Source organism: Protopterus annectens, chromosome 6.part0 (assembly GCF_019279795.1).
Source record: "Protopterus annectens isolate FY-2018-M chromosome 6.part0, PAN1.0, whole genome shotgun sequence".
Classification (NCBI taxonomy): Eukaryota; Metazoa; Chordata; order Ceratodontiformes; family Protopteridae; genus Protopterus; species Protopterus annectens.
Window position 1 is genome coordinate 1,607,112,063 of NC_056737.1, and position 24,146 is coordinate 1,607,136,208.

A 24,146-nucleotide genomic window follows, 5' to 3' on the forward strand; every position below is an offset into this window, starting at 1 on the left:
GGGTAAAGGGATGACATTGGCTGTCCTCCACTCAGCTGGGACAAAGCCAGTACTCAGCCTTTGGTTGAATAGGGCACCTAATGGTCCTGCAGGTTCCTGCCCGATTTCATGTAAGATGCAGCCTGGGATGTTATCAGGTACCATGGAGGCTGTATTTTTTGCCTTTGAGAGAGCACTGATGACCTGATCCCTAGATATAAGGGTGCTACCTTTGAGATTACATACATATGTGAAGGCCTTATGATTGTCTCTAGCAGATGTGGTCAATTTGGACTCAAAGTCTGCTTTGGAGGATTTCACTAATGCTCCTTCTTGGCCCTGGACAGCATTTTTTTCTTTTGTTTTAGAGTTTATTTATTGCAGATGTCCACCAGACAGGTTTAATCTTCTTTGCGGAGGATGATTTAGTAACGTCATGTATTCCTGACTCCATGTATCTATATAAATGCTCACATAGTTTTGGATACTGGTGCCAGTTCCTAGAGAGGGGGAGGGGGCTATGAAGCTGTTTATACCATCTCTCAGGAGGCTGTAATCAGCTTTGGAAAAGTTTTTTTGTTTGATCCTAGGTGTGTGTGTGTGTGGGGGGGGGGGTCAGGAAAGATGGTGTCTTCGAACATGACCGCTTTATGGTCTGATCTTTCAAAGGAGGATGACACTGCAGATGCTGCAATGATTACTCATGTTGGTTAATACCAAGTCCAAGATATTATCACCTCTTGTGGGGGTATCGACTAGCGGTTCCAAATTGTTATGGCTAGGCTTGTATAGGCCCTAGGGCTGATAGCCTAGTACCAACCTATGAACCTATTTGCATTGACAAAATTGAGGATCTCTGGGCATTTGTGTTCTGCCTTGAGTAGTTCTTCCAGTCTATGTTTGGGTAGTTAAAGTCACACAGGATCAGGGTAAAAGGTTCAATCTTGATAGATAAGAAGAGGTCTAGATAGGCAGTTTGGGCATCTTGGGTGAGGTTTGGGGGCCGGTAGCTAGCTATGATTTGCATAGGGGTCTTGTCAGTGGTTAACTGCTCCAGGAGTGTCTCCTGTGCGTCATACTGTTTGACCAGCCTGGAGGGAGATGTGTATATGTCTTTAATATATATTGAAACTCCACCTCCTTTGGCTTTACTACCCACAGTTTGGGGTCTGAATGTATGATAGGATGAGTAACCAAGTATGGCTAGGGTGCTCTCTGCAGCTTTGAACCAGGTTTCTGTGACTGTGTAGATGTCAGCATTTTCCAGAGTTAAGAATGTTTGCAATGAGTGCAGTTTCATGTTTACACTCCTAGCATTTAGCAGCATGACCGTTAATTTGGGTTTTGTTGAAATTTTTATTTTGGTGGTTTTAATCTCATCACTTTTTCTAAAAAAGGTACTATGGGAGAGGCAAGTGCCTTTGCCACAAGCCTGAAGCCCAAGTGAGAAAGATGCAGTCCATGATATCTGGCAAAGCATTGTGGTCTATCGATCATATCTTCCAGGCTGTCAAGTACTGGATCCTACTGGAATGACACCAGAAACTAAGCCAATTGTTAAAATCAATAATTTTCTGTTTGTACTGAGGCATCATTCTGGGTGATGGTAGAATACTGCTTAAGGCTAGGAACATACCTGCCTGGGACACATATTCAGCGAGTTCAGTCATGTCTCTCTTCATATAGTCCAGGGAGGTATGTCTCAAGTCATTCACACCAACATGGACTATGACAGCACCTGTTGTTGACAGACTTGAGTGCATGTGTGATATGGCAGACTCTGGCCCCTGACAGATAACTAACCGTGACTTTCCCCTTATCCAGCCAGGTGAGAGGCACATCTGTGTGACTCACAATGGAGTCTCCTATGACTAATATGTTGGGTTTATGGTTAAGCCTTAGTGGTTGTGAGACACAGGTGTGTGAACTATGTGTGGTGTGGAGGGCTGTGGATATCACGTGTGTTTTTGCCTCGGTGGTCTCCTTTGTTTGGGTAAGTTTTTGTTGAGGACCTCCACATATGTGGGTGTGTGTTGTGTAGGTTTGGGTGGTGTTTGAGGTGTAGTGATTGTGTTGACAACCTTCTCAGTGCCAGATATACTGGCTTGTGAGGGAGAGAGCATAGACTCTAGGTTCCTAATCTAAATACATCTCTCGCAAATTGTGTTCCTAGGTGGTTGTCGGTGTACTTAAGGCAGTTGCTTCACTGTCTCAGGATGCCTATATCAACCAGACTGGCAGGAGAAACTGTAGGAAATTGTCCAACCATATTTTTCAGAATCTGAGAGAAAAGGCCAGGGAGAGCTAAGGGGTTAGCCTAAAGCCCTAGTGCTTAAACCGAAACTAAGAGGCTTAGAATAACACTTGCAATTTAAACAGGCTATAAACAAGCAGTAACAAATGCAGCAGAAAGGATGCAATTGAACACTTTAGAGAACAAGCTGCAGCAAGCAGCAGAAAAAGCAAGATGAAGTAATGGAGCAGGAGGAGGAAACACAAATACAGTAAAAGAAGCTGAATAAAGTTTTTTTTTTTTATTAGTAATGTGGAAAGGGAGAGAGGAGCAACAGAAGAAAATTCAAGGTTAAGGAACTAAGGGGTTTGACCCTCCCAAATGATCTCTGTATTAGGTAGAATGAGCTAAGGAGATGGGGCTGGGAGGAGTGCCCCTTATCAAATTTACAGTAGGGGTGAGCAACAGCAAAAGCCACAAACTATAAGAACACAACAGCAATTGGGCGAGAGGGTAGGAGGAAAAGAAAAATTCAACAACAGATCAGCAAATTATATATATATATATAGAGAGAGAGAGAGAGAATATTTCAGTTAAACAAATAAATAAATAACAGTGCAGTAAACTAGTGCAGAAATGTTACACAAATAAATAAAAATGAACGCAGTACTGATAACCAAATAAATACAACCAGTGCAGTGCTGATAAGAAACACTGAACAATTACATTAAGTGCAAAGATATACTTAAGTAGCTCTGTAATTCAGATTAAGAAGCACTATCCATCAGGCACAAATGGAGCTCTATCAGGATGAGTAGGGATTCACTCAAATCTAATATTTTTATACTAACAAGATAAAAGAGCCTTCCAAAGCCACACCATGAGACAAACAGATAAACACAGAAGCTGTTTGACCAGTTTTACCTCTCTGGACTGAGTACACCACAAACTCCCAGTAGGGGCAGACAACAGCAAAAGCCACTAACTTTAAGAACACAACAGCAGTTGGGTGGTGGGAAAACAAAAATTCAACCACAGATCAGCAAATATGTATACGGAGACAGAGAAAAGTAAATAATTCAGTCAAACAAATAAATAAAAACAGTGCAGTAAACTAGTGCAGAACTGTTACACAAATAAATAAAAACAACGCAGTACAGATAAGCAAATAAATACAACCACTGCAATGCTGATAATAAACACTGAACAATTAGATAAAGTGCAAAAGATATACTTCTGTAAAGGACAAGTGGAAATAAAAAAAGTCTGGTCTGGTGGACAAGGGATTACCGCTTGGAAAGAAGGAATTTCCTTCCACTGCCACCTGTAACAATGATGTCCTTCAGAACCCATTTTTCAAACTATCTGACAAAAAGTGGAGATTCAGACATTCTGGAAGGGAAAAGGGACTACCGATGGTGGGGAAGGAAAGTACAGTTGTGTACACTTACCATAAATGTAGATGTTCAAGTGTATTCACTGCTGCAGTCATCACATTTGGGTTGTCCCTGCCAGGGTAGCCCTTGGCCGTCCTGAATACCAGAGACTTAGTATTTCTGCATTGGTTGCTGTCGCTCCAGGACTGACGTCAGGTCGTCAGTAGTATAAAGTAAGGCAGCCGACACCATTACATCAGTTTTTCTTGCCCTAACCTGTCAGAAGCCCCCAAGTAGGAGCCATGTTCTGGTGGTAGAAACCTCACCAGTGGAAAATAAATACCAATAAGTCCCTTGTAAGGAAAGAGAAGAAAGGGGGATGGAGGGGAGGGAAACCAGGACTGCAACAGTGAATACACTCGAACATCTACATTTATGGTAAGTGTACACAACTCTACTGTGTTCTTCATGTTTCACGGTTGCAGTCATCATATTTGTGTTGATTCCCAAAGCTGAGGAAAAAGGTGGAGGCAGTAAAGGAAACTAGGGGCTGGCTAGGATGCCCTGCAAGACTGCAGAGGCAAACCCTGCCCTGGATTTGGAGAAGAGAGGTAGGTGCAGATGTCCAGGTGGCAGCCTCCAGGATATCCCTGGTGGAGACTCCTCTGCAAAGGAAAGCTGCAGAGGAGGAGGCTGCTGTGGTGGATTGTGTCCTGACCCCCTTGGGGGGAGGCTTTCCATGTTGCTTGTAGCAGAAATGGATGCAGTGTGCTATCCATTTGGAGATGGTTTGTTTGGAGATGGCTTTGCCTTCTGCCCTTGTAGCAAAGCTAACCAGCAGTTAATCCAACTTCCTGAAGGATTTAGTGCTGTCCAGATAGAATCTGAGCTGTCTGTGCACATCTAGAGAGTGCTGAATCCTTTTCCCCCTTGTTCTGGGGATTAGAAAAAAAGGTGGGCAAATAAACGGATTGGTTGAGAGTCACACTGGACACCACCCTGGGCATGAAGGATGGGTTAGTTCTGAGGGATACCCTGTCTGCATGGAGGATCATAAAGGGTTCCAAAGCCATGAGCGCTTGCAGCTCAGAGACTCTTCTGGCTGAAGTGATGGCCAGAAAGAATGCTGTTTTCCAGGAGAGAAATTTTAGCTCTGCAGAAGAAGCTAGTTTGAAGGGGGGCAGGGTGAGCTTTTCCAATACAAAGTTAAGGTCCCAAGCTGAAGTTGGTGCCCTCCTGGGTGGCCTCAAGTTGCTAGCCCCTCTTAGGAACTGTTTGATCAAAGGGTGGGAGAAAAGGGGCCGCTCAGTGGAAAAAAGAGCAGAAATAGCAGAGGCATGAATTTTTATAGAGGAGAAAGAGAGGCCACTGTGTAGCAGGTCAGCTAAATAATCCAGGATGAGAGGGATGGAGGGCTGTGCTGTACTGGCTCCCTTAGCCAGGATCCACGTCCAGAACCTTTTCTATTTGTCAGCATAAGACTTTCTGGTGCTAGGGCATCTGGCCTCATGGATACCATCTAGAACCTGTTTACTGAGGTTGGCAGATTGGTTCGGAGTTAGGGAATAAGCCAAGCAGCGAAACTGAGTGTTTGCAATTGAAGATGCATGAATTCCCCTTTCCTCTGGGTCAGGAGGTTTGGAATCTGAGGAAAATGCCATGGGGGCAGTGGTGAGAGGCTGCGCAGCAAGAGGCACCAGTGCTGCCGGGGCCAGTCTGGAGCTATCAGAATGGTCTTTGGTTTTTCCTCCTTTATTTTGAACAGTACCCTGGGGATTAGAGGTAGTGGAGGAAAGGCATAGACCGATAGATTGACCCAGGGGAAGGACAGGGCATCCACTTTCCAAGCCATGCAGTGATGCTCCCTGGTGCAGAATTTGCTGAGCTGATGGTTGGTGTGGGAAGCAAAGAGGTCGACCTCCTGGGTGCCCCATTTCTGAGTTATTACGGTGAAGGTTCTTCTGTTGAGCTGCCACTCATGTGGGTCCAGAAGATTTCAGCTTAATTGGTCTGCCAGAGAGTTGACAGAGCTTGGCAGGAATTGTGCTAACAGGTGTAGTTGCATGGCAGAGGCTGTGTGCCAAAGGGTCATGGCCAACCTGCAGAGAGGGTAGGAGTGAGTCCCTCCCTGCTTGTTGATGTACCACATTACAGTAGTGTTGTCTGTTTTGATCTAGAGAGCCCCTGGAGAAAGAATGGGTTTGAAAGCTGTCAATGAGTGCTGCACAGCCATCATCTCTTCTTTGATTGATGTGCAGAAGGATTTGTTGTGGGCTCAATTGGCCCTGTATGCACCTGCCATCCAGGTGTGCCCCCCAAGCATAGTCTGATGCATCTGTGGAGGGGGTCTGGGTGGCGGGGGTGGTGAGAAAGGCAGTCCCTTGTTGTGGGAGCATGCTGTAGCCTACCAAAGAAAATCTTTTCTGATGCAGAGAATTATAGGCAGAAGAGTTTCCAGGTCTTGAGAGTGTTGACACCAAAGGTTTTTTTAGGTACCATTGAAGTTTCCTCATATGCAGTCTGGCATATGGTATGAGTAGTATGCAAGATGCCATGAACCTCAGAGCTTGCAGGATTTTCCTTGCAGACAGCTGGGGCTTGGTGGCTAGCTGAGAGAAGTAGGCTTTCAGGAAAAAGTGTCTCTCTGGTGTAAGGTATGCCATCTGGGATGCTGTGTCCATGCTTTCTCCCAGGAAGATAATCCTCTGGGTGGGCACCTGTTTGGATTTATTTTCATTGATTGTGTACCCTAGTGAGGTTAGAAGGGTCTTGACAAAGGCCAGGTGCTTGAGCAGCTTTTCCTGGCTGTCTGCCTGAATCAGGCAGTCATCTAAGTATGGGTAAATCTGGACATTTCTTTGCCTGCAAAAGGCAATGGCCAGAGCCAGACATTTTGTGAAAACTCTGGGAGCAGTGGATAAGCCAAAGGAAAGCGCAGAGAACTGAATGTGCATTGACCCTGCCTTGAAACGGAGGTATTTCCTGCATGATTCCCTGATAGGAATGTGGAGGTAGGCCTCTTTTAGATCCAGGGCGGCTACCCAAGCGTCCTTGGGGAGCATAGGTAGCAGCTGCTGGAGGGTGAGCATTTTGAATTTTGGAATCACCAGGAAGGTGTTTAGAATGGATAGATTGAGGATACGGCACCAGGTGCCCTCTTTTCTGGGCACCAGGAAAAGTCTGGAGTAGAAACCTTGGCCTATCTGTTCTGCAGGAACGTGCTCTACTGCCCTCATATAGAGCAGGGAAATTATTTGCTTTTGAGCCTCTGCCCACTGGTTTGGTAGTAGATATGGGAACCCTTTTGGGGTTGGGAAGGGTGTGGAAGGAAAATTGGTATCCCTGAGACACTTTGTTCAGAACCCAGTGGTCGATGGTAATGGTGGCCCAGGTGCTTGCGTGAAAGGAGAGGTTTCCTCCTTGGGGTAAGTGAAGGTGGGTAGAGGGAGCGGGTTGGAGAGGTGAGTCATTGTGAGTTTTTACCATAAGGGGGTAGCATAGAACTCCCTGGTTTTGAAGTGGAGTTAGTCCACTGCTTAGATATCTGCATTCCCCATGGCTGCTGTCTGGGGGGGTCTGGTTCCCCAGGGTCTAGGCTGGACTGGTTTACTGGAAGCAGGAAAGGACCAGTGTTTAGTAGGATAATGCCTGCTGAACCTAGGTGGCTGGACCTGCAAGACGTCCTTAACTGTTGGCACAGATTTTGCTTTTTCATCCATCTTTTTAGGACCTCTTCAGCCTTAGCACCAAATAAGTTATCTTTGTTCAAGGAGACATCCAACAATTTAGATTTGACATGGTCTGGTAAGGGCTGTTCCTTAAGCCATGTATACCTTCTAATGACAGAACCAGTGACTGCTTCCCTGCAAGAAGCTTCTAGGGCGTCAAAACCACAGTGCAAAGTGTGTTTAGTTACTTGACTTGCAGAATGCATTAACTCTTGTACTTCTTTAGATTTTGCCCAAGCGGGAAAGGAAGGCATCTTTTGTTTAAGGAGTTCCAGGGTATGTTGCTTTCAGCACATGGAACTGACAATCTAGAGCCACGATAGCAAGAGTAGCTGAGGTGTATACTTTTTATCCCATCTGTCCAGTGCTTGGGAATTCCTATCTGAGGAGGTGGGATTCTTAGCAGAGGTTGCTTTAGGCCCATGAGAAATTACCTCAAGGTCAGAAGTAGGATTCTTAAAGAGAAATTTGTGTGAGTCGGGGACTCTATAGTACCTGTCTGGCCTTCTGGGTGCAGGAGAGAGGGTGTCATGAGTCAAGCTGGGTTCCAGGAAACATCCTACACAACATCCAGGACTGGGGGGATGGCCAAGGGTCTGTGCCGTGGAAAAGCTAGGAATTCCCTGAGTCTCTTTTTAGACTGAGGGGAGTCTTGACTCCCCCAATGGAAATGCTCCCTTAAGGTATGCAGGGTTTCCCCAAAGGAAAAATCCTCTTGGGGAGAGGCTGAAGGAATTGAATCCTCCGCATCAGCGTCCTCATAAGTAGAGAGGGGTTGCATGTCTTCATATTCAGATGCATCAGATTCATCTGACTTTTGTTCAGACAAAACTACAGGGGATAGACCTCTTTTCCTTTTGGAGGGGGTAGTTTGGCTTCCCCTGATGAGCATGATAAGGTCTTCCGCCATTTTAAGCATTTGAGACTGAGGCAAGGAAGCAGGTGATTGAGAGTGGGTCGTCGGTTTCTTGGGTGTGGTTCGTACCCTGGGCCTTAGAAACTCTATAGTTTTTGAAAGAATGGTAGTTGCGAAAGAAGGCATTGGGTTGTGTCGAATTGGTAGTGCAAAGGACTTCCTCAGAAGCCAGTGACTGCTCAGCAGCTCCGGAACCACCAAAGGTAGAAACGACAGCAGGATCCTTAGTCGAAGAAGAGTTTTGCGGCATACCAGACACCGAAAGGGTCTCGGTAGTGGCCTGCGAATCCACAGAAGTGGGCATCAGGGCCTGCGAAAGTGCCTCACTGAGGACTGGAGAACTGACGACTAGCTTAATGGAAGCATTGTCGGTAGGTTTGGACCTGTGCGGTCTGTCTCTGTCTTTATCTTTACATTTTTTCGAAAGATCTGCTGTCAGATGGCTTACCAAAGTCATATCTGAGTTCGAGGACTGTAAGTGAAAATATCTGGCTACAATAAGGGCCCGATGACAGTAGTTCTGGCATTAAACAAAGCACAGAAGTGACAATGGGAGACGTCGTGGTCTGGGCCTAAACAAGTGACACAGTAAGAATGCAAGTCTCTGTGGGGTATTTGCTTTCCACAGGCGAGACATTTATTAACTTTTTGTGACATCGGTTACTGCAAGAAAAAAGGATCCCCAATGGGGTACTTAGCTTTAGAAGACTTCAACTTCAATTCAGTAGATGAAAACTCAGGTAGAAGCCGACTGGCACCAGTGCAAACTGCTTCTGCTTCGGGCTCCATGGCAAGAAAGACTGATGTAATGGCGTCGGCTGCCTTACTTTATACTACTGATGACCTGACGTTAGTCCTGGAGTGACAGCAACCGACGCAGAAATACTACGTCTCTGGTATTCGGGCCGGCCAAGGGCTACCCTGGCAGGGATAACCCAAATGTGATGACTGCAACAGTGAAACACGAAGAACATCAAGATCATTTAAATAGTCATTCTGACTTGTTGGGCTGTCCTTGGTATTTTGGGGGGGGGGTCTGAATTTTTTTTGACCAGCCCCCTGCAATTTCTTCTTAAAAGTCTGTTTACATGCAGTTTACTGAGTTTGTTTATTTTGATTTTTTTTGCAAAAACTGAATCAGGGGTTAGAAAATCCCCTAGAAAATTTGGAAAAGAAGGCTGAAAAATCTTAGAAAATCCTACAACTGCTTACCCCTCTTATCACACTTTTTGGTTACCTCTGCAGTAGAGGAACCAAAAACTAAATCTCTATTTGAAGAAGAATTTCAAATCTCCTTTTTAACATCACCTGGGAGGTTCTGAAAATGCAGCCAGGCAAACCATCTCAACACAGTACCAGTGGCCAAAGCGCTTGAAGAAATTTTCATCTGAATCATACACAACTGTAAACAATTAATAGTGACTTCTACAACTCAAGAAACTATATTATTTAAAGCACAATTTTACTCACAAGATGAAACTGCAGATAAACTATTCTTTACACTATCACAATTAGAACAAGCCTTAACATATGAGCCTGACAATTCAAAATTCTAAAAAAACAAACTTGCAGAAGCGTACACATTTTCCCAAACATATCAATAATCTTCCCATTCTCAAAAAGAGTAGGACTGGAATTACCTAAATGTTTAGCAGCAGTAGGATTAACTAAAGCTGTAGTTACTGGATCAGGTTTGGGAGGAGTGTATAAAAATTTAAAAGACTGAGGAACTTTATACATTCTATCTACTGACTGGCTATCAAGAAAATTGCAGGCAGTAAGACACACATCCTTCAAAGCTGACAGAAATGAAGGAATGGGTGAAGGCATAGTATTTTCTGAGGGACTGAGAAACCTTGGTGTTGCTTCACTGATAACACTGTAATATTGAGGAAATAGTCCCAGGGAAACATAAACCCCCCACAGGGGAATCAGAAACGGAGTTTGAATCAGAAATCTGAATAGAAATCCCTGTATCTATCCTTTCATCTTCCTGTCCAGGTTCAGAATTCTAAATCTCTTCAGGAAAAGAGGTTTCTCTCTTTCTGTACTTCTTTCTTCATTTTACTAGAAAGTATTTTATAAGCAATATGAATAACAAGAAGTTATGTACTCACCATAACGTTCGATGTATGTAGTCCATCTCGCCTCACATTCTTACCCGTGGGTTCGGAGCCGACTCGGCCATACTCTAGCTCGAAGTCTTTCAATTGGCTGGGCTAAGAGGTATCCCATGCTGCACTGCTCCCTTTCCCCAGATCTTGTTTGCTGCAAGCTCAATCACTCACCTTCCATACACATAACACATAGAGAAGGAAAAACATTCCAATAATAAAAGGAGTCCTGAAACCAGAACTAACCTCTAGGCCCTCCAGTTTGGGGGAAGGTGTGTAAGTAAGAATGTGAGGCTAGATGGACTACATACATCAAATGTTATTTCGAGTACATAACTTATTGATGTTATGTAGTCCAATCTCGCCTACATTCTTACCCATAGGACAGCGTCCCCAGCACCTGAACCCTGGGAGGCTCAATGGAAAATACTCCTGAGCACTGTGGAACCAAAGGAAGATTTGCCTCTGGATATCAAATCCAATTTGTAGTGAGTAACAAAGGTGTGAGGAGATGCCCATGTAGCCGCAGCACAAATGTCATCCATAGGCATCCTGGCCTGAAATGCTGTAGAGGTAGACATCGATCGGGTAGAATGAGCCTTCACTCTAAATGGTAAATCCTTACCACCTGAGGCGTAAATGATGGAAATACAACTAGAGATCCATCTAGACAAGGTCACTTTGGAAACAGAAGACCCAATCCTATTTTCTGAAAATGAGACAAACAGCTGATCTGATTTTCTAAGATCCTTCGTTCCATGCAAATAAAAATGCAACTCTCTATGAACATCCAGCTGGTGAAATTTAAATTCTGCCTTATTAGAAAACTCTGGAAAAAATACGGGCAGTTCAATAGATTGGTTGAGATTACTAACTGAAGCCACTTCAGCATAAAGGAAGGTTGGTCTGAGGGAACCCCTGTCCTTGTGAAATATCAAGTAAGGCGGTCTGATTGACAAGGCTTGGAGTTCCGAAACACGTCTAGCTGAAGTGATGGCTACCAAAAAGATTGTCTTCCAAGTCAAATATTTCCTTTCACAAGTAGCTGCAGTCTCAAAGGGGGACAAAGTGAGACACTGTAGCACAAAATTTAGGTCCCAAGGCATGACCGGGTCAAAGATTGGAGTGCGAAGCAGCATAGTGCCCTTCAAGAATGCCTTACAAAGTCTATACACCATTAGACTGGGTTCATTAGCGACGTGAAAAGTGGAAATAGCCACCAACTGGACTTTAATGGTTGTGGCTGCTGGTCCCTGACTGAAAAGCATGGAGAGAAAGTCCAGAACTGAAGAAATTGGAGCTGTATAAGGATCAATTTGTCCTGCATGAGCCCAGATGGAGAATCTTTTCCATTTACTGGAATAAATCTTTCTGGTCGAAGGCTTATGGGAAGTGGATTGCAATTGTCCCGAGAGGAAGAAAGCTCTGACGTGCTTGCAATGCTAGTAGCACTGCTCTCATCTCCAATATATTGATATGCAGAGGTATCTCATGTTCCAGCCACGTGCCTTGGACTGTCCTGCTGAGAAAATGCCCCCCCCCCCAATCTGGGAGGCATCCGTGGTCACTGTAGCAACAGGAGGGGATGCGAAGAAGGGCTTTCTCGCACTGAGGTTGCTGGTGTGAAGCCACCAGCATAGATCTTTCTTGCACTTGCAGAAGATGTTGTAGAGATCACTGGGCAAAGAGCAGCCACTGAAGGAGCCTCATGTGTAGCCTTGCAAGAGGAACCAGCATAACTGTTGCAGCCATCGACCCTAACAACTTGAGAACCGTTTTTGCCTTTACTTTTTTCAGAGGGAGCAATGCATATACCTGTTGTTGTAAACCCTGAATCCTTTCTTGTGGTAAAAACGCCCTCATGAGCACAGTGTCTAACTCAGCGCCTATAAAGGTGACATGCTGCGAGGGCAACAAGGCAGACTTTTCCCAGTTTAGAGTGATATCCAATTGTTGACACAGCTTGATAGTGGCGTCTCTGGTCTGTATTAGCAGATGCCTGGTGGTGGCAGAAAGGAGACAGTCGTCCAGGTACAGAAACACTTGGAATCCCTGACGTCTCAAGTGAGCCATCACCACTGCCATACATTTGGTGAACACCCTGGGGGCTGTGGTGAGACCAAAGGGCAGGGCACAAAATTGAAAATGACTGGTTCCCAGCCAGAAGTGTAGATGACTTCTGGATGCCCTGTCCATCTTTATATGGTAGTAAGCATCCTTGAGGTCGATGGAGCACATCTACACTTCTTTTCCCAACAATGGGAGAATAGATTGCAATGTGACCATTCGGAACTCGGACTTCTTCACATGGCGGTTCAAGCGGCTGAGATCCAAGATGGGTCTCAGTTCCCCTGTTCTTTTTGTCTTGCATGAGCCCAGATGGAGAATCTTTTCCATTTACTGGAATAAATCTTTCTGGTCTAAGGCTTATGGGAAGAAGACAGAATATGAACCACTTCCGGAGAAAAATGATGAAGCCTGACAAGTGATGGAACTACAGTAGCCAGGCTGTCAACTGGGGGGGGGGGGTCTAAAGAGAGGGATGGAACTGCCCTGACATATTTGTCAGTAGATCTGGCTGTGGGTCCAGAATCCAGGGGTCATCCATGAGATTGGGATGGAGAAAGGAGAACCAAATTTGACGAGGCCAGTGTGGAGCAATCAGAATCATTCTGCTTCCTAAGGATTGCGCTTTCTGAATAACCTTTGTCTGCAGAGGAACAGGCGAGAAGGCATAAAGTAGACCGGAGGGCCAATCGTGAACTAGAGCATCCCTGGGTGACTCCCCCTGAGGGGGGGGATAAGGGTGAAGTAGCTGCTGCACTTTTTATTGAGGGGAATGGCCAATAGTTTGCAGCAAGGCTGACCCCATCTGCAGAAAATGTGCTCCGCAACCTGACTGTTCAGGGACCACTCGTGAGGTATCAGAATAGTTCTGCTCAACCTGTCGGCGATCACGTTGGACTTCCCCAGAATGTGTGTTGCTACAAGAAAATGTTGGGAAGACATTGCCCACTGCCACACTGGAATGGCCTTTCTGCAAAGGGGGTATGACTTGGTTCCTCCCTGTTTGTTCAGATACCATACCACCGACATATTGTCTGAGTGGACTGCAATTGTCCCGAGAGGAAGAAAGCTCTGACGTGCTTGCAATGCTAGTAGCACTGCTCTCATATCCAAGATATTGATATGCAGAGGTATCTCGTGTTCCTGCCACGTGCCTTGGACTGTCCTGCCAAGAAAATGCCCCCCCCCCCAATCTGGGAGGCATCCGTGGTCACTGTGGCAACAGGAGGGGATGCGAAGAAGGGCTTTCTCGCACTGAGGTTGCTGGTGTGAAGCCACCAGCATAGATCGTTCTTGCACTTGCAGAAGATGTTGTAGAGACCACTGGGCGAAGAGCAGCCACTGAAGGAGCCTCATGTGTAGCCTTGCAAGAGGAACCAGCATAACTGTTGCAGCCATCGTCCCTAACAATTTGAGAACCATTTTTGCCTTTACTTTTTTCAGAGGGGGCAATGCAATGCATATACCTGTTGTTGTAAACCCTGAATCCTTTCTTGTGGTAAAAACGCCCTCATGAGCACAGTGTCTAACTCGGCGCCTATAAAGGTGACATGCTGCGAGGGCAACAAGGCAGACTTTTCCCAGTTTAGAGTGATATCCAATTGCTGACACAGCTTGATAGTGGCGTCTCTGGTCTGTATTAGCAGATGCCTGGTGGTGGCAGAAAGGAGACAGTCATCCAGGTACAGAAACACTTGGAATCCCTGACGTCTCAAGTGAGCCATCACCACTGCCATACATTTGGTGAACACCCTGGGGGGCTGTGGTGAGACCAAAGGGCAGGGCACGAAATTGAAAATGACTGGTTCCCAGCCAGAAGTGTAGATGACTTCTGGATGCGCTGTCCATCTTTATATGGTAGTAAGCATCCTTGAGGTCGATGGAGCACATCCACACTTCTTTTCCCAACAATGGGAGAATAGATTGCAATGTGACCATTCGGAACTCGGACTTCTTCACGTGGCGGTTCAAGCGGCTGAGATCCAAGATGGGTCTCAGGTCCCCTGTTCTTTTTGGCACCAAAAAGAATCTGGAGTTAGTCCCTAATCTGATCTGGTCTGAGGGGGACATGCTGGATGGCTCCTTTTTCTAGCAGCTTTATAACCTCTGAAGCTGCGGAATCCCTCTGATTGGGTGGAACATCTGGGATTCTTTTGATCAGTGGGGGAGGTGAAGAGAAGGGATTGTGATATCCTCCGGAAACTATTTTTAATACCCACTAGTCCTGGGTGATGTCTTGCCAGGCTTCTGGGTAGAGTGAAATGCGACCCCCGACTGGCTCCGGAGACGCACAGTCGGGCCTCCCATCAGGAGTGCTGGTAGGCAGAACCACAAAAGGAGTTGCGGTCTCCCTGGTTATGCAGGCCTCCTTTGCCTCTAGGGTGGCGTTTACCTGAGGTATCACCCCCTCCCCTACCTCTGGAGGAGGAATCACTTTGTGCGTCATAAAAAAAACCTCTACGATTTCCTGAACCACATTTTTCCACTCTTCTGGACCTTGGGATAAGGTCTAAAAGGCATGGAAAAACAGACTCCCACAGCAGACAGTTTTTCCCTCTTGCTCGCACCTAGTGAGAGTGTCATTCACCTTGGTTCCGAACAACGAAGAAACATCAAATGGGGCATTGGTGAATGTAGACTTGAAGGCCTCCGCGAAATTACAGAGGCGCATCCAGTAGTGCCTCCTGAGAGAAACTCCGGAACTCGCTGCCCTACTCGCTCCTTCGGCTGCGTAAGAGATCAGCCTCATGGAGGAGTTAGCAATAAAATTTAGGGTAGACATCTGAGCGTTGACTTTCTGAGCCACTGCGTCAGAAACGTTACACTGCAGAGAATCTCCCAGCTCTTTCAGGAGATCTCTTTGGAGCTGTGTAAAATGTGACAAGTAATTCAGCGACCACAGAGTAAAGCCCGCTGAAGAAAACATACGCTTCCCATACCGGTCCATGGTCCTAGACTCCTTGTTAGGGGGATGGATGATAGATGAAGTCTCAGCCAGTTCCTTCTTGGTGGCTGCTGCCACCACCATGGCATCTACTGGAACGCCCTTCATGAGAAACTCTTTGTCAGCGGGGGTGGACAGACATTTGTTGGGTCTCCTGGGGACTGGTTCCATAGTGTCAGGGGTTTCCCACACCCTTCGACAAACCAGATCCAGGAGTTCGTCGAAGGCTGGAGAAACCCAGGAGGTGGAGGGTTGAGCCCCAAAGGCCTTCAGGAACACCGACACCTCCTCGGAGGGAGGTTTAAAGGGCCAGTTACCTCTCTGCTTCAAGATCTCTAGGATATCAGTGAAAGAGATATCCTCAGAGGAAGACTTGGGGGACCCCTCTGACTCCTCGAGGTCAGTGTCCAACATGAGAGACTCTTCCTGGGAGTCGATGGGATTCCTCTTGCATGTTCTTTTTCTGGGTGGCTCCTCAGGCAAAAACTCTGGGGGGCCCTCAGAAAACTGGGGACCACTCATGGATGTATCCTGAGGCCTTGGGTATCCACTGTCCAAGGATAGGGGGTGATCAGAGACTGATACCGGAGCTGGAGGAGGTAGAGTGTCAGTGCTGTATGATGCAGCCGAGGACCTGGCCAGCATGCTCCACATGACCTTGAAAGCTGGTCCCACCTGCTCCGAAGATCGACCAACCGTGAAATACCACAGAGCAGAAGGGACAAGGTCCAAAGCCAAAGCAAGGGTCAGGCTCACCCGAGCTGAAGCACCAAGAGGGAGGCTAGGAGCCGAAGAGCATCCCGAGACTCTCCCCTTAGGTCCAACCAAGGAACCATGAGTCCTGGACCCTATGGACAGAGGCAACGGGATCGGAGCTGATAAGCCAGGATGGGCTATTGGAGCCGACCTAGAAGCATCAAACATCTCCGACCACTCTGGCTCCGAAGGCTGAGATTTGCTCGGAGGAGGATCTATCGATGATGGATGGGTGATGGGCTCCGGAGCCAACTGGGCTGGAGCCAAAAGCAATTTAGGCAGCACCAGTGATTGGAGCAGTCTCTGCACCACTCTATCCACATCCACATCAGAGAGAGTCCTGGAGGACCTAGAGGACAAGGTAGGAGATCTAGACCTCCTCTCAGAAGGAGACCTGTGAGGAGGAGAAACCGGTCTAAAACTGGAGACCGGCTCTGAGCTAGTATCTCCGTCACCGGCTCCATGAGGCTGGGAGCCGATGTAGGTTCTGTTGATTCACCAACTTCCTTCAGCACCGAAGACAGTGGAGCCGAGGATGCCACAGTAGACTTAGTAACTTTCACCAGAGGCTCCGATAAGACTGATGGAGCCAGAGATCATTTTTTTGCTTTGGAGGTTTTGTCTCTTTTAGAGAGAGAGGACTTAAGACTAGAAGACCTCTCCAAATCTTCCTCGAAGGAGGGTTTCAGTAATCCCTTCAGAATTAGTTTGTTCTTCCTTTCTTGAAGAACATGAGGGCTGAATGCGTGACAGAACGCACAAGACTCTTGAAGGTGGATAGCCCCCAAACAATAAACACACACAGATTGCCCATCAGTAATCGACATCTTATACCCACATTTACTACATTTCTTGAAGCCCGAAGGCTTATGTTCTTTTGTATCCTTGGACATGACTGGCAGGACACTTCGACACAGCACAACAGCCAAACCAAATACCAGCAACAAAGCACAGGAACTAGACTCTAAACTGCAGACACCACACAAGGACCTCTAACTCAAACGGCCCTGACTGGAAATAAGGGAAGGACTAGGTCCTCTAACTTAAACGGCCCTAGCCCAGAGGGATAGGGTACCTAAGAAACAAAACGAACACAGAAGGGAAACAGATAACAAAAGGAGGACTAGGTCCTCTAAGTGAAATGGGCCTAGCCCATTGGGAGATAGCTAACGGGATACCAAGACAAACACTAAGACAAAGGTCAAGAAAGGCCGCACAAAAAAGCTTCCATAAACCAACACCACACACACCTAGCTATGAAAATAGCTTTTGGAGCAACAATTTTGGTCAAAGAAGATGAAAAGTTATACTTAGCCACAGCCAAGAGCGAGACCTCGTCTGAGCTTTACGAGCGGCAAACAAGATCTGGGGAAAGGGAGCAGTGCAGCATGGGATACCTCTTAGCCCAGCCAAGTGAAAGACTTTAAGCTAGAGTACGGCCGAGTCAGAGCCAAGGTTTGGCTCCGAACCCACGGGTAAGAATGTAGGCAAGATTGGACTACATAACATCCTAAATTAAACCTAGAGCCAAACCCAGTAAATTACTCGTGCCTAAGGAAATTTGTGGAGGAGTAGATACAAATTTAAGTGTTCTGTAGCTTTTTGAAAGGGAAATGGGGCTAACAAAGTTATTATTGGCAGTAGTGGCTTCCCCAGGGAAATCTTCCCTATTCCCTCTTCCCAGAACTGACAAGAGTGGCTCTCCCTTGCCCACTGAGTGGACCCGACATCTGCAAAGGACGTGGTTAACCCTGGTGCATAGTGGCTGTAGGTGCTACACCAGAGGGATCTGGGGTATATAAGTTGAGCGGTCTGAGGTAGAATTAATGGCCACAGAAGAGTCATCCACCTGCAGCTAATGAAAATTGCAAGCCTGTTGTGGCAAAACTGTTTTGCTTATTTTTTTTTCTTTTTGTGGCTGGAAGAAGGACCGAATATAGGATTGACAGTTTACTCCACAGTCAAGCCAAAAATGGTGTCTCTTTCACAAGGGAAATCAAGCAGCAAATCCAGTAAATATTTAGACTCTTTAAAAGTCACCTTTTCACAGAAAAAAATACAGTAAAAAAGTATTTTAAAACATGTTGCCAGCATGAAAAATTAAATAAACACAATTTATCTACACAAATAATGTATTTAAAAACTTTTAAAAACTTTTAAACTGACAGGAAAAAGGAGCACTCTTGTTTAAAAGTATAATGCAGTCTTGTGACAGCCCATTAAAACACAAACTCTTATCTTTAAAATAACTTTCCTTAACACTAAAGTGTTATTAAATAAACATTTTTTTAAATAAGATGGTTACATCCCCATGGGAACTTATATTCCCAGTGTAGGACTAGTACAAGGCAGATATCGATCCTCAAAAGCCTCAAAGGAGTGTACTCTTCAAAGGCAGGAAAGCTCTGAAGAGTTTGCCACCCAAACCTGTCTTTTTATTCAGCTCAACTCAAGCTGACTAACCGTTTAGGTCCATGGAAACTTTGGAAACTTGACGGCTGTAATATCTATGGCAGAATATAATCCATACAGCTTAGGTTACTGCAGCAGTGATCAATATGAAGAACATAAGCAAGTGAACACCAACAGTTCTTTCCTATGGATAAGTAATCATACTGCAAAAGTGACCTTTAGAAACAATGTAAAACATCATCTCCTTTTTAGCTCATTCCCTCTTGCTGACAAAATGAAGCCTGTAGAAACATGTTCCCAAAGAAAGGTTGCTTTGAAGACAAAGCCAAAAATAGTTTTCTACAGTACTCTAACTAGTCGATAATGGAAGTCAGTTGACTTGCTTCTAAAATAATGAAGTCCCCAGTGGGCATTTACAACACTGAGTACACATCCTATTCAGTCTATTTTTAACATTTTTAAAAGGTATTCTTAAATAAACAAGACATTTCTAAATTCATTCCAGAATGTTTTTTTTTGTAAAATGACTATAAAAACATTTCTACTTTTTACTTCATCAAGCTTAGAAAATTCTCAGTGTCTGTGTGTAACAGTGCCCAGCTAAATTACAAATTGGCTTAAAAGCATCAAAACAAACAGTATTTGCTTGTCATGCCAATAACAGTGAAATACATCAAGGGCATGCTGTCAGGAGTAAACATAAGATGAGAGAGACAGAGAGAAAGCAGAATGTTTCTTTCAGATATCTCCTCCAAGTGGTTGGAGATTTTCTGGTTAGCTTTCTCGTGATTTCTGGAACTAGCCTATGCTGCGCTAACTAGGACAACATAGTCTCAACCCTCTGCAAAGTTCCCCTAACTCTAATAAGTAGATAGTCTGAATGCAGAAACAGGTAGCCCTTTAGTCAAAATAAGGGGCACTAATGCAGACAGCCATAAAGCCTAAAGCTTAAAGATATAGAGTGGTACTATAACTTTCTTGGATCTGGATGTCATATTCTTGCCTATAAGATGAACAATACAGAAATATTTTCTTACTATCTTTGCTAAATGATTGCTGAAGGCCAGATTACTGTCAACATGTATTTCTAGGTCCCTAACTACTGGGTTGACTCTTAGAGGTGTTCTATCAATGGAGTAATTAATTTGGGTGGGTATTTTCTCAAAGGAAATTATAATGCAAATCCCTTTGGGATATGTGCGATCCACATGTTATGGACTAGGCTCCCCACCCATGTGAAGCACAGCTCATCCCTGACTCTAATCAAATGAAACCTTGACCATTGGATGGGAAATCACAAATTCACCCCCGTTTAGGCTCTCATGTCACTTTCAGACAGAGGCAGTCAGTAAGTAAAATGTTCTCCAATAACATCCCCTCCCCACAAATCCCTTGGCTACCTCCTTACCAACATATCCCTCCTCCTCCTAATAGATGCCCAAGGAACACATCAACAAACTGGGTTGGGGTGCACAGCTAGGCTTATAAAGGTCCTAACAATTATTAGCCTAGTAACAACCTATCAACTAAGGGGACATTTGCTCCATTTGGAAAAAATATATATATTTTTTTTTTGGGGGGGGGGGGGGGTCCTCTCTTAGTAGATCTTCAAAAGGAACAATGAGAGAGCGCTCTCCTTAAACAAAGATGTATTCTGTGAGGTACCCTGAGTTAAACTAAAGGATGCTAACAGACCACAAGAAAAGGGTCAGTGCTAGTGCAAACTCTGGCTCTTTCACACATGCGCCAGGCTCCAAGAAGGAGCAAAATAAGTCCTAAAGACCATGCAAGAACAATAATGCTACTGCTGTGTACTACAATGTAAGGCACTGTAATGTTGTTTCTCATTTTAACTTCCAACAATGGAATGAATCACTTTTTGTGAAGGAAGCATTGGGTTAACAGTAACTAGAAACATTAACAGACAGTTTACATACACATGCAATTGCAATAATGTCTACTAATAGCAAAAGCCTCTTCTGAATATAGACAAGCCTCACTCGCCACCCTATAAGTTTACCAATAAATGCAGATCTGAGCTAGGATGAATGGAGCTCCACATGCTGCAGAAAGAGAAGTTAAATAAAATTACAGAAACAGAAGGGTGGCGCAGTGGTGCAGCAGTTAGTTAGCATTGTCGCCTCACAGCAAGAGGTTCTCCAGTTCGATTCTCAACTGGGTGCCTTCTGTGCGGAGTCTGTATGTCCTCTCTGTGTTCCCATGGGTTTCCATCAAGTACTCTGGTTTCCTTCCACATTCCAAAGACATGCATCTGGAGCATTTCTCTCCAGGCATCCACTGAAAATAGGCTCTGTCCTAGTCGGACTTCTCCAGTCAATAAATGTTAAATAAATAAATAAATGAGGCACTGGAAATCTGGTTCAAAATCTTTCGGCAGCCTGTTTAGCAAACAGGACTAAGACAATACACTGCTAATGGTCATAAGCCTACAGGGCTGGGCTGGATATCCCCCAGTTTCCATTTTCTACTGTGTAGCTCAGATAAAGTCACTTAACCCTTAGCACAGTACTCCCTGGTTGCCACTGAGAAGAGGCAGATGAGTCTATAAGGTTTAAGGGATTAATAAATAAACAAATAAATAAAATAAACAAATAAATAAAAAAGTACATAAAGGTGTAGAACTGTGGTTGCCATATGCAATACCCAAATCATTTACTCTTGGAAAAATCTAAGCAAGCAGCAACACCTCTCACCAACTTAGGATGAAAGTATATTGTTGGAATCTCTGTGAGTTGATCTCATGCTTGATATTGTAACTTCAGGGAATATAACCAAACAGAGAATGGAACCACATCAAGCTTGCACCGCTAAGTCTCACTTGACAAACACAGCTGAATGAAAATAAGAAAATGTATGCTTTGCCAAAAGCAGCTCGATCACAATGAGAATGCCATACAATCATTTTCTTCCTGAGACGTGACAACGTCAAGACTGGTTATATGGAACAAAAGGGGATCAAGATGTGATTACCATTCACATAAAACAAAGTTCGCCAAGTTTACTTCTATGTTTTGTTTTGTTTTCAGATAATAGTACTTACCTGAATTTAGTTTTCCTGATTTCCCTTTAAAGGACATAGGTTCACAGGTGAGACTTCCAAGCTTACAACTTACTACACTTTAAGAAGCTCAAGTGCGAGAACCCTGTGCTGAAATTTTTAACGTCTGATATACATATGCCACAGCTGTTCTGGGAAGAAGTTAACAACTAACTTTTAAATGCAAAAAGAAGCTTATTCCATAATTTTTGAAGGCACTATATAATACAGATGAGTTTTTTCAATACTGATGTTTATTCTTATTACTAGGTTGCCCAATCTGGGTTTAGCTAACCAAGCTATGCATTCTCCACACAGACATTGAAATAGAACCAGATCAGATACTGCTTCAAAAATAGGCAATGGTCAGATTGTACAGATGGCAGAGTTCACAGATACTCCAAATTAACACGATGCATCATTCCTGTCTTCCCCGTGCCACTATCCATCAATGGGTCTACTAGATCCTTTATCCAACCCCAGACTATCTCTGAATCAGGACTGGGTCAGCGTGGATCTTAAGGGTGTCCTGTGGGGTTATGCTGGCTACTGCTTCTACATTGGTGGGAGGGGGATATTTTCATTTCATTTTTTTATAACTTTTTTTTTACTTAATGACATACTCTTGTACCTCCTCCCCTGTGTTTGTCTATTCTGTCCAAGGGCTACTCCCCTCTACGGAGCATACCTTCCTCCAGGGATCACCTAGATGTATGCCAACTCTCCCTAGGAAAGGCACACCTATCCCTCCTTGCCAGCAGCTCAGACACCTGAGCCACTAATCAAACCCTGATCACCTGGGTCACAGTTTCGACTTTATCCCTTTTAGGCCATGGCACTGGCATGCTTCTAAGTTTTGTTAATCTATTTGAAATGTCCCTAAGTTTGGCCTCAAGCAAGCCTGCATTGTCATATACTCTTGTAACATCAAGTGATGTATGTGTATATTTAACCAACAATAGAGCCATTAATTATTACAATTTCTGTAGACTGCAAGGTCGCAATGTCAGGCTTACAGGTTTTCTAATATATCTGGTTCTATTTTAAACCTAGATATTTTGAGATTAGAAACTCTTCCTGCTGCCAAGCAATAGCAACAGCAGCTGTGATACTTTAATGTGATCAGCTGAAAATCTGTGCAATGTGTTAAGTACAAAGCATTCTGGTTTTGTTGAAGTTATGGCTTCTTGAGATAAAGGTATGGCTTTTGTGTGCATACTTTTTCGAACCCTTTATAAGTGTATTCTTCAGAACCCCAGCATCTAAATGCTTATGCTGCTGAGAAACTAGCCTCAGTATTCTTGATTCACCTACACATCACACAAATATTTAAGATTTTATTGATAAGTAGCATTTTCTGTAGGTTTTAAGTTGTTCTTAAACTGTCTGAAATAACATACATGAAATGTATTTTCTGTCAACATGAGGCAGTTCTTGTAACAGCCTGAGTTCATCATCTTCATCATCTATCAGGTCTTTGAAAGTTAGCACATGTAGTCCACAGCACATGAATTCAGTCCCTGGTCATTTCTGACCATAGTGGTAAACAGATTAACTCTCCATTTTCCAGCCTTAAAAATACCAACATTATTTTAGTCCGAGTTTTAAGAAATCATTAAACAATTAAAAAGAAATCTAACCAAGCTCTTCACTCTCCTATAAATAATATTCTTAATCACACTACACTCTACTAATTTAAAAAAACTTAAATTCATAAGTTTTTCAACTTTTGCCTCTCAATTCAGTGAAAGGAGAAACCAAGCCTGCAGTGGCTGAGATGATGCAAAAGCAAACTCAATTTTGTGTAGGATGGTGTTCTAGATGTAAGAATCCATTCACTTTGGAAATTAAATAAAATAATATGACAGGATAATTTCTTAAGAAGTGATAAAACATGCCTGTTTTATCTGTACTTGCACTTCTTCAAATAAATCATCCACCCCAGCTACAACTTCATATCAAATAAATCACTACCTAGCAAGCAAGCATGGATTCCCAATGCACAAGGGGGAAGTCACAATTTCACCACTATGCAATGCTGCACATAGCTGATTCCAAATGAAAACTGTTCCATCTCCTACAGAAGACCATTTTAATTCTTTATGTTAACTGTTTATTCCATCTTGCAGCTCACTCAGGTTCCAGGAAAATTATCAGAAATGTAAGCTGAGGCTCTAGTAGAGTATACTTAGATATTTCTTACTGTCCAGCTTCTGTCTGTTCAGAGGATTGGTACCATAAAGCAGAGCATGAGCTTCGGAGTGAACCGTCTGCAGTTCTTCCAGTGTTGCCTTCCTTCCCCGAACACACTGCAAACGACAAAAGCAATTTCATGCATTGACACCAGCTGTATAAATACAAGCTAAAAATAACATGAAGCACCACTGAATAAAATAAAATAAAATGCCATCATTGATTTTTGTAATTAATACTGATAGCAGATTTAATGCAGATGACTCACTAGACTGGAAAGAATACAGCTGTCAGGTTAAGTTAGATGCATGGAGTTATCCAGGGCTGAATGATTATGAACATTTTAAAAATGTATTTGAAAACTAAACAG

The 24,146-nt window shown here is 44.2% G+C and overlaps 1 protein-coding gene across 6 annotated transcripts in view; it reads right to left on the bottom strand.

Moving 5' to 3' along the window:
• The window catches only part of HDAC4 (histone deacetylase 4), a 3,124,471-nt gene that overhangs the window by 884,827 nt on the left and 2,215,498 nt on the right, over positions 1 to 24,146 (bottom strand). For all 6 annotated transcript variants that reach the window (XM_044075061.1, XM_044075057.1, XM_044075060.1 and 3 more), the window contains one exon: positions 23,787 to 23,892. In XM_044075061.1, coding sequence (XP_043930996.1) covers positions 23,787 to 23,892 — 106 coding nt within the window. The remainder of the gene's footprint in view (positions 1 to 23,786; positions 23,893 to 24,146) is intronic.